Source organism: Callospermophilus lateralis, chromosome 10, assembly GCF_048772815.1.
Source record: "Callospermophilus lateralis isolate mCalLat2 chromosome 10, mCalLat2.hap1, whole genome shotgun sequence".
NCBI classification, from domain to species: Eukaryota; Metazoa; Chordata; class Mammalia; order Rodentia; family Sciuridae; genus Callospermophilus; species Callospermophilus lateralis.
This window is the reverse complement of record NC_135314.1, coordinates 95,431,917-95,447,714: the sequence shown is the minus strand read 5'-3', so window position 1 is coordinate 95,447,714 and position 15,798 is coordinate 95,431,917. Positions and strand designations below refer to the sequence as shown.

At 37.2% G+C, this 15,798-nt stretch overlaps 1 protein-coding gene across 7 annotated transcripts in view; it reads right to left on the bottom strand.

The window, feature by feature from the left end:
* Mecom (MDS1 and EVI1 complex locus) overlaps nt 1-15,798 on the bottom strand; it is a 543,758-nt gene that overhangs the window by 271,228 nt on the left and 256,732 nt on the right. For all 7 annotated transcript variants that reach the window (XM_076867222.2, XM_076867224.2, XM_076867229.2 and 4 more), the window contains exon 2: nt 5,693-6,030. In XM_076867222.2, the coding sequence (XP_076723337.2) occupies nt 5,693-6,030 (338 nt within the window). The remainder of the gene's footprint in view (nt 1-5,692; nt 6,031-15,798) is intronic.

Below are 15,798 nucleotides of genomic sequence, written 5' to 3'. Positions count from 1 at the left end.
ATTGTGGGTTTCTACCAGCACTCTGCTACATTCAACACCCAATGTTCAATTCTATCCTCACAACAAACTTAATTGAGTAGGCATGGATATTATCCACATGTTACATGAAAATGAACTGAGGGGCAAAAAAGTAACTTTTGCAAAACACTCAACTAGCACACAGAGCCTGCAGGAGGATCCAAGGCTGGAGAGTCTCCCTCTAAGAGTCTGATTCCCTCTGTTCTGCTCTGCCCTGCAGTTCCCATGTGATCACCCAGGTCATCTTTAGAAGGCCACAGAAGAAAGCCTCATCTTGAAACAATGAAACTTTAAAAAAAAAATCCATTCCATCAGTAACTCTAAAGTTCAGAACCTCAGAAAAAGTGTTCAATACCTCACTATTTTCAAGTCCTAGAGACAATCATGTACACTCCAAGTTGTTGAAGGTGACCATCACTATCAAACTCTAGTAGTATTTTAAAAGTTCCTTTTTCTTAAACCAATACTGGTTTGAAATAAAATCATAAAGTACCACTTCTCACATATATAGCTTTTTTTACCTGACCATATTTTGTGTATCTAAATGTCATTTTCAAAAACATCCTGTTTCTCTAACATACAAATTTAAGGAATATTCCAACTTACCTTATTTGGAAAATAGATTCAGCTTTTAAAAAAATAAAAAATAATTTAAATAATGTTTAGAAGTGTGGCCTCTGGTTCTAATGTTATGTTTTATCTTTCTCTTTTAAACTTTATCTTTTAAACTTTATCTTTTAAACTCTCTTTTAAACTTTATCTTTCTCTTTTAAACTCTTTTAAGGGACTACCATACTTCTTTACTTAATTTTAATTATCTAAAAACTAATGATGTGAGGCAATTATTATTGATAGATCAATTAAATAAAAAAGCAGGAACCAATGCGTTCCAAGCAATTTCCTTAGAATCACAGTTAGTGGCAAAGGTGGATCTTGAATATACCTCGCTAAATTCCAGATTCTGCAGTTCTCCGTGGAGCTCCTTCCGCTCCTACTCCTTGCCTCCTCTTTCAAAGTCAGATGATCTTATATTCATTCTTTCATATGTCCATTCATTCATTCATTCATTCACTCACTTTCTTCATGGAACAATTACTTGTTGACTGTTTGTTTTATGGACTGAATATTCTTGTCCTCCTCAAATCTATATGATAAAGCTCCAACCCCCAAAGTGATTGCATTCAGAGATAGAACTAGGTAAGGTTAAATTTAAATGAGGTCATAAGGGTGGGCCTCAATCCAATAGGACTAATGTCCTTACAAGAAGAGATACCAGATTGTGCTCTGTGTACCTGTATATATATATGGGGGGGGGGGCTTGCGTGCATCTGTCTGCCTCCCCATACTCACACCTAGGAAAGGTCATAGGAGGACATGGCAAGGGGGCAAAGCAGTGGCTGTCTCCAAGTCAGAAAGAGAGCCCTAACTAAAAACCACATCAGCCAGAATGTCAATCATGGACTTCTAGCCTCTGAAAATGTAAGAAAATACATTTTTGTTGTTTACTTCCCCCAGTCTATGGTATTTTGTTATGGTAGCCTGAGCAGACTAATATAATCTACTTATTTTTCTAAAATGTGTTGAGCATTGGGTAGAACCACAAAAATTTGATCAAAGACAAGACATTGCACTAGAAAAATGTAGCCTTGCAAACCCTCTAGGAAATCTTTCCCTATTAGGGAATCTAGGCAAACAATCTTGATACTACATGATATTTTAAGTTCTTTAGTAAATCGATTCACCTTTCCAAGTAGGATAAAATTGTGATTAGAAAGGTCATGGATGGTGACAGAGAAGAAGTGAACTTGAAGAATGAATAGAAGTTTTCTAAGGATGGGCAGGACAAGAGATCTGCAGGCAGGAAGAACTGTTTACAGAATGGGGGCTTGATAGAATATAAATTAGACATTGTTGTTGTGGGACAAAGTTGAGTCAAGATCACATATTCTTTTGTCTTGAACAACTAGATACATGTTGTCCAATTTGTAAAAACAGAAAATGCACAAGAAGAGGAGCTGTGTAGAGAGAAAAAAGCCAGGACAGGACTGGCGATAGCAATCATTTGTCCAGTGATGGCAGGCTGAGTTTCTGTAGGGGAAATGTTTAGTGAAGAATCTGATGCACAGTAGGTCCTCAATAATTGTTCACTGAGCTGGATTTCCTCTATTTTTGAAGGTGCCTAAGATGTTTTTTTTTTCCTTTAATTCACCATTTTAAAGAAATGAAATAGTATCAAAAATAAAGGTCTTAAATAGTATCAAAAATAAAGGTCTTATTAGTTTGAATCACAATTCTCTGTCTACCCACAGAGGATGGTAAGTTGGCTGTTAAAGATGGGCAGATGTGTCATGAGGACAAAACAAATGGGAATGCAGGAGCAGATGAGGTACTCTATGAAAGTGTCTTTGCTGACTATGATTGGATTTTGTAGTAACAAGGGAGACATCAAAAAAGACCATACTTTATATAGAGTCAAACTCTACTGTCCCTGCCTCGGTATCATGTGCCAAAATCACAAAAAGCTCTCTGGTCACCTCCACAGCAGACAAGTCAGAATCAATAAATGGGATGGATTCAAACTAAAAGTTTCTTCTCAGCAAAAGAAACCATCTGTGAGGTGAATAGAGAGCCTACATCTTGGGAGCAAATCTTTACCCCTCACACATCAATAGAGCACTAATCTTTAGGGTATACAAAGAACTCAAAAAGCTAAACACCAAAAAAACAAATAACCCAATTAATAAATGGATCAAGGACCTGAACAGACACTTCTCAGAAGAGGATATACAATCAATCAATAAATATATGAAAAAATGTTCATCATCTCTAGCAATTAGAGAAATACAAATCAAAACTACTCTAAGATACCATCTCCAGTCAGAATGGCAGCTATTATGAAGACAAACAGTAAGTGTTGGTGAGGATGCAGGGAAAAAGGCACACTCATACACTGATGGTAGGACTGCATTGGTGTAGCCAATATGGAAAGCAGTACGGAAATTCCTTGGAAAACTGGGAATGGAACCACCATTTGACCCAGCTATCCCTCTCCTCAGTCTATACCCAAAGGATTTAAAAATAGCATACTAGAGGGACATAGCCGCATCAATGTTTATAACAGCACAATTCACAATAGCTAAACTGTGGAACCAACCTAGGTGCCCTTCAGTAGATGAATGGATAAAAATTTTAAAAAATGTGGCATATATATACACAGTGGATTACTACTCAGCCATAAAAGAGAATAAAATCATGGCATTTGGAAGTAAATGGTTGGAGTTGGAGAAGATAATGCTAAGTTTAGTTAGCCAGTCCTAAAAACACAAATGCCAAATGTTTTCTCTGATATAAGGTGACTGACTTATAGTGGGGTAGGGACGGGGAGCATGGGAGGAATAGATGAACTCTAGATAGGGCAGAGGGGTGGGAGGGAAAGGACTGGGGCAGGGGTTTAGCAAAGATGGTGGAATGTGATAGACATCATTATCCAAAGTACATGTGTGAAGACACTAATTGGTGTGAACGTATTTTATATATAAACAGAGATATGAAAAATCATGCTCTATATGTGTAATAAGAATTGTAATGCATTCTGCTGTCATTTTTTAAAAATCAATTTAAAAAAATGGTGAGGGTAACCAGTAAAAAGGGGAAGAACACTACCAAGTTGGCATCAGCTGAATATGTGAGAGAGTGATGGAATGCACAATCTTTGGCCAAAACGGCACAAACTATTTTACAAAGGCATCTTGAATTCAAGGTAATAAAAACAACTCGGTTTTGACATAATGAAAGAAATCCTTTTACATTTCTCAAGGTAAATATTTATGTGTGTATATGTTGAAGACATTTTACTCCAAGGAGGAAAAAAAATAATTATTTTTAAATTTCCTCTAAATGCAGAATTTTCCCCAGGTTCATCCCCCAATCCATAGGTATTACGTTTAAAGAGGCACAGTCCTGCATTTACCAACCCTGTAATTGCAAAATGATTCCATTATTAAGCCTCGGTTTATACCAAGCCGTCTGGGTAATCTTGACCAGGGCTTCACTTGTTGTTTAACTCTAGAGATTTTGTAATAAAAGTTTAATGGGTTACTTATTATTAGAATGTTTATAGCCATTATTTTAAGGTGAGCAATAATGACGTAAAGTTCATACGCATTTGGTTTAAAACGCATTCAACTCACATATCAGTTAAGCTACAGTGGTTTTTAAAAAAATCTCTTATCAATACACGTGGCTGAAGGTAGTGTAGCTAAACCACAACTTAGCTGGGGCTGCAGTTGTGGCTGCAAACAAGATTAAGGAAGCATTTCTCACTTGCAATCATATTAAATCCTGATCTTAACTTTGGGCATCTCAGAATTTGGATGAGAATTGTTTTTATTATGACATTTTGAACAGATTTCACAAGAGGACGAATATAAAGCAAGAGGAGAAAAAGTTGGAATTAAGTCCTCCAGGCACTGCATATTTATTTCTATTTAAAAGCTAACCAGATATTCTATTAATGATCATAAATATTAAGAGAACATATCAAAATAAATCTAGTTTATCTGATTTCTGTCTACCTGAATTACTATGAAACCAAAGGTCAATCACATCTCCAAAAACACCTTTTTACCCATGCAGAAATTGCCTACAAGTTTTTAGCTGTAGACAAGATTTTCCAGAAATGATGATGCTGGGGATTTAAACACTAAGGTTTTCAAATTACAAAAATAAATAGGAAGTATGTGTGTATCAATATAAATATAGAAACACACATGTAAACAGTTTCCTTTTACTTTCATGTATATAAAAATATGACTGTACACACAAAAATGCATAGATCTGTTCAAAAAATTATAAATGCAAGAGAATAACAACCTCTCCTTATTGAAATAATATTCATTTAGACGTTTTGTAATCAGGCCGTAACTTCTAATTCTTAGCTATTGCCTGATGGGTTCTATGAGAAGTACTGCTGAAACCAGCAACGGATTTTCAGAACCATTTCATGCTTGAATTATTCGTTCAATAGATTTGAATATAAAGAACCATCACAGATTTCAGCATTGAGTACATGATACCCATTCTAGAAGCATGCAGAATCAAAGCACAGTTATCAAAAAGAATTGAAGTATATTAGGACACAGAGCAACGTGAAAATGCAGGATGGAAGAGAAGCAAATTTGACACATAGCTACAAAACAAAGAAAATGATCAATCCCCCAAGCCTCTTCCCTCCTACAAAGAGATAAAATTCAATAAACACGGCATGTGATTATGAGGTTTGCTAATGTCATGTGCTATTTAAGATAGCCACATCTGGCATTTCAAAATGTTAACTATAAAAACATATTCTATTTTATTGGTTTATTTCAGTTCCAAAAAAATAAAAAATAGATGGGAAACGTGTGCTTGTGTACAAATATAAATATATAAACACACAAACATTTTGCCCAATTTATTCGATGGGGTTCCCTTTTATTCTGCTATACCTTTAAGTAACACATTGTTTCTCTCAAAAAGTGAGCTTGTAAAGGAGCTTATTCTTAAAGACCTATTTGAAAACATATTGCAACAAATGGAACTTGCTTACTTCGAGGACACTTAAATAATTTAACTTTTTTTTTCTTTCTACATATCTGAATATGTAGATATACATAGACTCAGAATATGTTCTTACCTCCCATCCACAACTGGGGTCTTTCAGGTTTGACCTCTGTTCTCCCACATAAGGCCCAAACTTTTCACCCACTTCAATCTTCCTTTTGGTCCATATTCCTAGTCCTGCTCCAGGCATATTTGACTCTCGCAGTTCAAACTCAGCAGGAATGGGGATGTCATCAGGGATGTAGATGGGGGCCTTGTAAGGAGAGCCCTCCTTCGGGGTGAACGCGTCGCTGGATGTGGCTGGAGAGCATGGCTCTTGAATGTTGAGGGAGGGAGTGCCGGCTACTCCGTCTGCATCTGGCATTTCTTCCAAAGGTATTTCAGGGTAATTGCCATATACACACTCATTACCTGTGAATAAATAAGAACTTATGACTTCCTACTGATACAGAGAGACACAATTCCACCAGGGTAGACACCTTATTAGGTTGTTCTTCTGCAAAGGCTAAAGAGGGAAGACCATTCCCCAAATATGCCTTCCTTATAAATCTCTATTGTTCACAGGTGGCAGAGGCAGTAGGGATTATGGTCTCTGTGGTTTATCTGTAGTGAATCCACAGATCAGATGAACTAATCCTTAACTGTCAATACTCACAGGAGCCAGCTCCTTCCATTACACACCTGGGAAATAATCAGCAGCTTAATTTTCAGACTGAATAAAGTAGACATGAGAAGTAAACGTTTGTTTACTCCAAAATCATCCCAAGTTGGGAGCTGACCAGAACATAGAGTTTAGCAGAAAGTTTTATCAATCGCTGGTATCTTGGAACAAATGCAAGAGAGCTGTCAAAGGTTCCAAAGGCTGCCATGTACACAAGGCTTTAATTTGGGTGGGAAATTATTCGCTGGAATTTTAGTCTTTGTTTGTCCTTTCCCTATTTTTTTCCTTTCTCATTTCAAACACTTCACCAAGCCCTTGGTATTTCCTTGCCTCAGTAACCTATGCTGAGCAAAAAGTCAAAGTTACTCAGAGCTAGTGATTCTCTGGACATTTGCAAAAGCTAAAATCTTTAAAGAAATTAAGTGAATTTTTCTAGAGCAAGAAAGAAAATGAGGGGCGCCTTAGGGTGCACCAAAAAGAGAAGAAAAATTCCTTCAGACTAAGAAGTGATAGCGATCAGAGGCCTCTGCATGAGCAATGTCTCCTGGGGAGGTGGCAAGACCTTAGAGGGGACAGACAGCAAGGTAGAGCAAATAGGAGCCAGCACTGTGCACAGACTCCCAAGCCTTCCCAAAGCAGCACAGCATACACCTGAAGTAAATAGATTCTCTGTGTGAGACCTCAGGGCCTTTACAACTCAGGTGTTGGGGTGATAGAAAGAATTATGGCTGAGGTTGTCTCTTCTACCATTGAAGGGGATTTCAGTTGTCTTGAATGAATACGGGTTTCTTTTCAACTAGGATTATGGACTGAAAGTCATACTTGATTGGTTTGATTCATAGAACTTTCAGGAAAGAACTAAGAAAAATGGGTCAAAATTATAAGGAGACAGATTTCAACTGGAGCCATCCAAAGGTAAGATGAGTGACTTCTGTTCAAATCCCAGGGGTTCTTATATAGCAGATAACCACAAGCTAGGGTCAATATGAAGGAATTTCAGCTTCAGGTTGATGACTAGACAGGTAGACTTAATGATATACCAACCCTGCAGTTCCATGAATTATTAAGGTCGCCCAAGATAGTTTACTGTGATGGAGGGTAGAAGACATGAGTTCTAGCTCTAATTACTTTGCTAATTGATCGTAGAAATTAACTACACTGTTCATTAACAATTGTCTATCAAATCCAGACTCCTGCTTCTGCAAGATTTATCAAGTACAAAATGATATTATATGCAAAAGATCTTCTAATGAGGTGACAACCAGTTTGGTTTTAACACTGAGATAATGTCATTAAAAACTAAACATATGACAGAACTCCAAGACCCAAACTTATGATAAATAGGTCTTCAATGTGCAAACTAATTTTCTTTGGAGTTCAGCATATGTCCAAAGCTTGACGTTAACATCTGCCCCCACATCCTTCTCTTGCCCACTTTCCTATTTCCGTTAAGAATATTGTCTTTCCCCTGATTCTCAATGTTTGGGGCTTTAAAATAACATGAACATTTTCTCTCCTTTATCTTAAAGTCTATTCAGTCACGAAATGCCAAACATTTCCTGCAAGATTTTCACCTCCCTCCAGTTCTTTCAATCCACATTTTCACACCTGAATTTTCTAATGATCCTCTAATAGGACCTCCAGAATAATCAGCCTCTTTCCACTGTCCCTCAACATTGAGCCTATACAGTGCTGCTGATTTATCTTTCTAGAAAACCTGTCTTTCTGTTCAACAGACTCCAATAATTCCCCATGTCTGCAGGTAAAGTGTAAAACTCTTTGGCTTGGGGGAAAAAAAAAAATCTATCTCATTTTTAAGTCATACTCCCTTCCTGATCCTCAACACTCCTCAACAAGAGCTCCTGAGCCACAATAAGCTGATCTCTTTCTTGTAAAATTGGTGATCATTTTTTCTTCAGTTCTTCCTGCCTGGCAATCCTATCTATGTTCCTCTGCCCAACCAGCTCCTAACCATCCTCCCAGATCCAGTTCTAACTTGTCCCCTCCCCATCCCATTTAACATGAATATCCTCTTTTCTTGAATTCTTACATAATTTCAACCATCAGTTTGGCAATTAAATCGTGTGCATTGCTGCTTAGGGTTTAATGCGTATGGTTGTTTTATTCCCAACTAGGAAATAGCCCTTAAAAAGAGGTGTTAGAATTCTCACTTCTTAGGAATTCTCCAAGTGATCTGCATATAGGTGTTTAATGAATACTTGTTAAATAGATAATTAACCTAACATATAATTTTATTGAGCTATGACACCAAATCAATATTTTTCTGCCAAATATAGGAAACTATGTTGATCCTGAAAAGCACTTTCAAAACACAGAAATAGAATACAGCAGATTAGACACTTTGCTGTAAACCCAACATCAAAATGAACTATTTTAACAATGCCCCAAAGAAATATTATCAGAGAAATTCACTTCAGGGCCCAAACATACTTGATAAAGCCCATTTAATTTTATCCTTCAGAGAGTTTTTGCAATTCAACCTAATATCCAAAAGTTTACTGCCATTCTTGGTACAGCTAAAAACATAAAAACATCTCTAAGCCACACAGTGACATGTGACTGTTGTCCCAGCTACTCAGGAGGCTGAGACAGGAGGATCACTTAAGCCATGGAGTTCAAGGCCAGCCTGGGCAACAAAACAAGACCTTGTCTCAAAAATATTATTAAATAAAATTTCAGAAATGTAAAAACCTCTCTAGATTTGCAACAAACACGTACTATGAATACAAAGTTACATTATGAATTTTTAAAAGGATCTATTTGCCACTGGGAAGAAATTGGGTTTTTCAATAAATGCTCCAAATTGGAAGATACCATGTAATATATAAACTTGCCCATGTAAGCAGTAGAAAACAAATAGGCACCTGAATAAGTAGAATGCTATTCTTTCATTAATTATATGTTAAAGGTCAGTAAAATTTCACCTATTTCCTCAAAGAGTGAAATCACTTGTACTGTTTGTTCCAGTAAAGTGATCTCAAATCTTAGAAAAGGGTGGAGACAAATGCATCTCTGCCTTCCCCACTGGCATAGCTGACCCTGTGAACTCTCTGTTACCCACAAACTTTACCAATGAATAATCTAAATGAATGCATTTAAATTTCACTTCCGGCGAAGACAAACTCAAACATGTGCCCAGGCTGCTCCACAGAAGAATTTGAATTTAAAACCTGAATGCAACTCTGCTTACAGTAACAAAAATGTTCTGGTTAAATGTGAAGAACCGTTTATACAGGTCAAGAAAATCCAGGAGAGAGAGTCCCAGTCCTGTTCTTCCACATGTAGGCACTGTATGTATATGCAAGCCCAGGCAATTTGTTTTCAAGCCACCCTTAACCTCATACCATCTGAGCTACATATGAAAGGGCTGTGGTGACAGAAATGGAAATATAAAGCTGCCAAGATTTACCTATCAAAACATGCAATCCTATTTCAATACAATAATCTAGCATTACAAATTTTTCAATAGCAAATGCAGTTTATCACATCACATTGAATATTTGCATAAAGCAAAATAAGCTAATGCATTCATGTACATGACTCAAGAACTATCCAAAAAGCTGCTAAAATATTTCATCGAAATGACAAACTACCTCAATTATCATATCTCCATTAAATCTCTGTTATTGGGGGAAAAAATCTGGTGGATCCTTTCCCTTGGCTATAACTACAGTTAATTAAAGCATTTCTCAGATATCATGCTGACAGATTGGGCACATTTACAGTTAGGTAAGTATCAGATAAGAAGTGCTCTATACATCAGTGCTCCCATAAAGATAAATAACCCTTGTAACTTCTTGGAGCTGAGCTGCCTGCCACTGTAACTGGTTAGGTGCATCCTTTAGGCATGTCATTAACTGAGTGGGGACAGAATGACAAGCTTATTGTTGGATGTGAGGCAAATGGCTTGGGAAACGCTCTTGAAAATCAAAGTCTTCAATTCGAATGTTAAGTGTTCCAATGTCCCTAGACACCAAGCAAGCACCCACACTTCCATTAGATTATGTTTATTTCCATGACTCTGAATAACTAACACAGATTTCCACTTGAGAAGTTTCATTTTGAAAACATCAGAATCTGCAAAAGGGAAACTTCAGAAATAATACCAATAATTGTGACTTCTGTAGTTGTATATACACTTTCTCATTCTGAGACAATAATCCAGTGAGAAAATGACGAGAATAATTTTCCATTTCACACATATGAAACTTGATACTCCAGGATGCTAAACAGTATATTCACAGTCAGTTGAGACTAACCTGTTGTCCAAATTCACTCCTCCCTTTTCCTCTGAAGCCATTTGTTTTGTTGTTGTTGTTTTCTCTGGAGATGTACTTCAAAGTTTCTTTTATCAAAATTATGGCCTTACTAAGTGACTAATTTGTTTTTTAGGGATCTTATGTTATAGTTGTTTGTGAACACTTTGATTAAATTTTTTGTTTACTGTTTTATAAAATTACATTAAATTGCTGCATAATATTCTATTATACAAATCCACAATAAATGAACTATTTGATATTACTTATATTTCTTCTATTTTCTGATATCAGAAATATCACTGATATAAACATTTTTAATATAAATATTTATATCCATCCATTTTAATTTCCTAGATTAGATTCTTAAAAAAACAAACAAAAACTAAGCAAAAACACCTAGTGAATACTGACAAATTGCTTTTCCAAAAGCATATACCAATTTACACTCCTACTAACATTACTGACATTTATGCCTTATTTTTCATTATTAAAACAATGATGGAAGTTATACATAAATTTTGCTTTAATTTACATCTCAGTGATAACTGAGACTATATATTTTATTTGTTACTCATATTTCTTCCCTTGAAAATTGTCTGTTGTTTTGTCCATTGGCATTATATATGTCTTACTAATGATAAACAAATTACTTCTTTGATAGTTTTTAATTTTCCTATCAGATAATTTGATATTTGGTTATTTAATGAAATTTTTAAAAAACTTTTATGGAACTAAATCTATTTTTACTTTATGATCTTTACACTTTCCTTAGAAAGTCCTTATTCAATCTGGGAGAGGGGATTCTTCTCGTATTTTCCTTGAGTTTCATAGTTGCTTTTCTACCAACCTTGGATTACCAATGATCTACTGCTGAGTGAAAAGCAGAGAAAAAATATTTCATTTATTTGAGCTCCTATGAACGGCAGGCTAAGGGAAAAAAAAAAAAAAAGGCCATTTCACTTGTAATTCTTTGGTTCTTATTTGCAAGGCTGGTCTAAAATGCCTTCTCTTTGGGGGAGTTTTATATAACTCACCATTTGTTTCTTTTGGCCTCTTTGCTTAGTTTAACTAAAAATCTTCTGGGCAGATGCCATTCAAAATTCTGAGTTTCACCATTAATAGCATTTAGTACCCATAATGATGCTTATCACTCAGCATTATCATTAGTGATAGTAACATAAATAATTATTCTTTCTACTTTGCATGTTAGTTCATTGATAGAAAATATTCAGTAAGTAGTTTAATGTTAATATTAAAAGCGTGCATATCTGGTTTAACTATAAAAAGTGATTTCTGTAATCACTAAACAAGAAATCAGTTGCACTCAGCTATACACATGTGTACACATAATACACACATCCATGTGCCTTTGCAGCGTGTGTGTGTGTGTGTGTGTGTGTGTGTGTGTGTGTGGTGTTTAACAGCTCCTTAATCTTAAAAATAGGCTCAGACAGAAACATGATTTGAGATCTCAGGCAGACTGGTTGAGATCATAACTACCATGAAACAACTGCCAAGAGGAGCCCAACTAGGGAATTGAACAGATTAGGTAACTCAGAAATTTAGACATTTCCCCCCATTATGTTCCTCATTGCAGTTTTGTAATAAAAACACGAGCAAACTTCAAAGGAAGCTCTGTAGTAAAGGTTAATTGCTACTAAAGAAGAGGGTGGGCCCAAGCGCCAGTACTTTGTGCCCAACTTGCAAGCAGACAGGAAGGATTACACGTGGCTGAGAGCAGAGGATGTGTGCCCAGCATTAGGAGGAGAGGAGGCTCGGCCAAACCTCAGAGCCCCACCAGGGACCTCCTGGTAGGACGTGAGCACATGAGCGCCAGTCCTTGAGTCAATGCCTGCTCAATAGTGGGCAGGGGAGGGCAGGGGAAGACACCAATTTCCTTCCAAAATTAAAACCGGACATGCTCTTCTTCCCTCCTTAGGATAATTCCAGAGCGGTGACAGAGGCATGTTTGTGAGAAAGCAGAAGACTACAGGGGCCAGCCAGCTCTTCTGCACCAGCAGCCGAGCCAATAAACGCATGCTGGGCTTGGGGAAAAGGGTGGAGCTCAAGTAATGCCAGATGCACAAACAGAACAAAGAAGGGGGCCATGGACTGGCCAGCGGAATAGTCTGTGAGAATGGCCCCAAGATAATGAAATTTAAGATCCCAAGGAAACGAAAAAAGGAAACTAGTAAAAGTAAGGAAAATGAGTTTCCAGAAAGGTGACTTAAGCAAGCTGTGAAGGACTTACAAAATAGAGGTTATCTAATAGAAAGGGGAGATACTGATGGGTATGATCTTTACTATGCGCATCCTCCAGAGAGGAGCAAAAAGAAAAGACTTCAGTGGAGTGATTAGACTCTGGACTCCATTTGTAGAATCCATGTCTTTGGAGGCAATTATGTTTGTGAAATAATTAATCTATCAACATGACTTGGCACATGTCATGTGCTTTTGATGACTTCCTAAGCTTCCTTGCACTTGGAGTATTTCTACTTCCTTGTTCCATGCTATTCTGTCTCTTCCTTATGGACATGTTTCCCCCAGTGCTTCCTAAATATATTTCCTTTATGAGCTAGCTTGTCAGAAAGACTCAGAATGGAAGAGGGTAGCAAGACAAGGTAGCAGGGGAAATGGTAAAAAGGACCAGACGAACCGAAAATAAGAGACTAAATCAATGAGCAAATATTTGTTTTTCTCATAGTTATTGTGGCATAACTCTGGCTCATTCTGTGGCTTTTAAATCTGGTTAAAAAATGTTTCCACTGTACTAGGAATTTCACAAACATTTCACTAAACAAGTAGGGTTTGGGAATTCAACCGGTAGCTCCTGAGCTATTATGAAATAAGCTTGGCCACTTTCAAGAATTTCTCTTCAAAGATGGAACCAAGCCTTTTTTCAAATGGTTATGGAAAGAAATTGCTAGAAAATTCATAGTTGAGGTACAAGTAAAGCCCTTTGGTATCTAGTTACAGAATCTTAAGACAGCTAAAATAAAGACATTAAATTTCTGTGAGCACTATTCCAAGGGAAAAACATGACCTGGTTAATGTTTGGCTCATTCTGCTCTTACAGAGTCACAGTCGGCAATACCCACTGGAACGACCAGGTAAAACAGATTTCACGTATCAGATAGTGTTTCTTTTACATTATAACCATGTGCCTCCACTCTTTTAGCAATACAAATTTTTAAAAGACTTTTGGCAACCTCTGACCTGATGGCTTTTTTTCATAAGCCTTTTATATCCCCAAAGTGATTTTCCTTCAGATTCACTTAAAGTAAAGTAGAAATGTCCCATATTTACGTTGCAGCAGACTGGGTGGTTACTCTTCAGGCAGTCTGAAATGACCAGGGTACAGCCTTTCAGCATTCAAAGTCATATCTACAGTAATTATTTGCCAGCATATCTAAAAGAAGGCAGGCATTTCCTGTTGCACACAAATGGGACACTCTTATCTAAATTACTGTTTAAACAGGTATTTAAGAAAAGACTATCACAGGCAGGAATTTACTGATGACGGAACACATTAGTTTAGGGCTGGACACATTAGTTGAGGACTAACCATTGTCAAGAAAGGAAGTGCATCAGCATCAGGAAGGTATAGAGAATATTTTACAACTTCCATATGGGTCAAGATGGAGGATCATAAACTCTGCCATTTGCGCTTCGGGAAAGCAGGAGTGGCCCAAACCCTGGCATGGAGGTCTGGATTTGGCAATGTCAATAAATCATGGAGTAACCGTAAGAGAAAAAGTTTGAGAGTCACAGCTGTTTGGAGTTCTTGCTTTCCCAATCCATAAAATAAGCATGGTGGACAAGTTCATCCCCGGGTCCATTCCACTCACGCAATCCCAGTTGTACACAATGAAAACCAAAGGATGGTCAGAGTTTGGTGCACCAGAAGCTTATAAAATGTTATTTCCTGGAAAGACACTTTGAGAATTGGTTGGGTCTCTCCCAATATGTAACCTAGGAGAGACTGTACTCTGGCCGCCTAACCTTGTTCTAACCAGTGAAACTGGAATTTATTCCCAGTAGAGGCTTATAAAACTGGGATGTTATTCTCACATTAAGTAGACTGCCCTCTGGTGAGGACTGTGGTTTATGTGTGGGCAGAATGTGTGGTTTACTACCTCTAATTTGTTTATGTTGTTGATGGTGGTTTCAGAAGAAGGCAGCACCCCTCCACATGCTAGAGTAACCTGATTTGCTTCCTCAAAAAAAAAAAAAAAAAAAAAAAGTGTTTAAAGGTGGGCAGAGACATGAGGAAACATTAATGTGCCATTGCTAATGGAGGAGCAACTGGGATCCCTTTGACCACAGCTCTGCTTCACTCAGTTCTGCATGTGAAATGAGAGCCCCAACTTGTTTATTATAATTACCTAAGTGTGGCTTGGTGGCTTTTGGCAAAGATCCTTCTTGCCTCCAAAGGAAAGACCAAAACTCAGGAACTACAGGCTGAAGAAAGGAGATGGAGGGATGCATACTCCAGCAAGGAGACTGAATTCTAATAGACATCCAGTGAAAATATTCAAAAATACCCACAGAAGACAACGATCAAAAGAAAATTGAGATCTAATTTCTGCCATATAGAAAACAAAGATAGGTGTGCAGGAAAACTGAATAGCAGTGTAGGTGTAGGTTCAGATTCATTCTCATGGTGGACTTGATGCAGACAGACACTTTTTCTACTGCTAGGAAAACAGAAGAGCTTTCTTATAGCCAGGAGTCTCACATCAAGGAAAGAAAATAATTATGCCTGTCTGGCAGAAGAGGGAGTTGTAGCAATGACTTGCCGATAAAAAGGAATGCGAACAAGCAATTAAACACTAAGCTAACCATACATCTTGGTTTGATAAAAAGCAGAGTGCCCCAAAGAATGAAATTTTTGTACGAGTCTCAAAATTAGGGTTTATTTGAAAATAAGCAATGGTCCTTGTTGTCACAAGGTTTGTTAACTAAAAAAAAAAAAAAAAAACAGTGACCTCTGATCTTAGAGTAATTCTGTGGGAAATTTTCCTTGATTTGACTAATTTCAGTTTGGACTCTGCCCCATGGCAAATACAGCATCTTTAGTTAAAATAAGTTTAGATATTTCCAAGGAGGGCAATTTGCAGCCCCATTCCAAACTCCAAAGACACCCATATTGAGTTTCCCAATACCATATCATATTGAACAGAAAATCATTCAAAACCATAGGAATGGAGAGAATGTCACTGAAACACATAAAGGAAT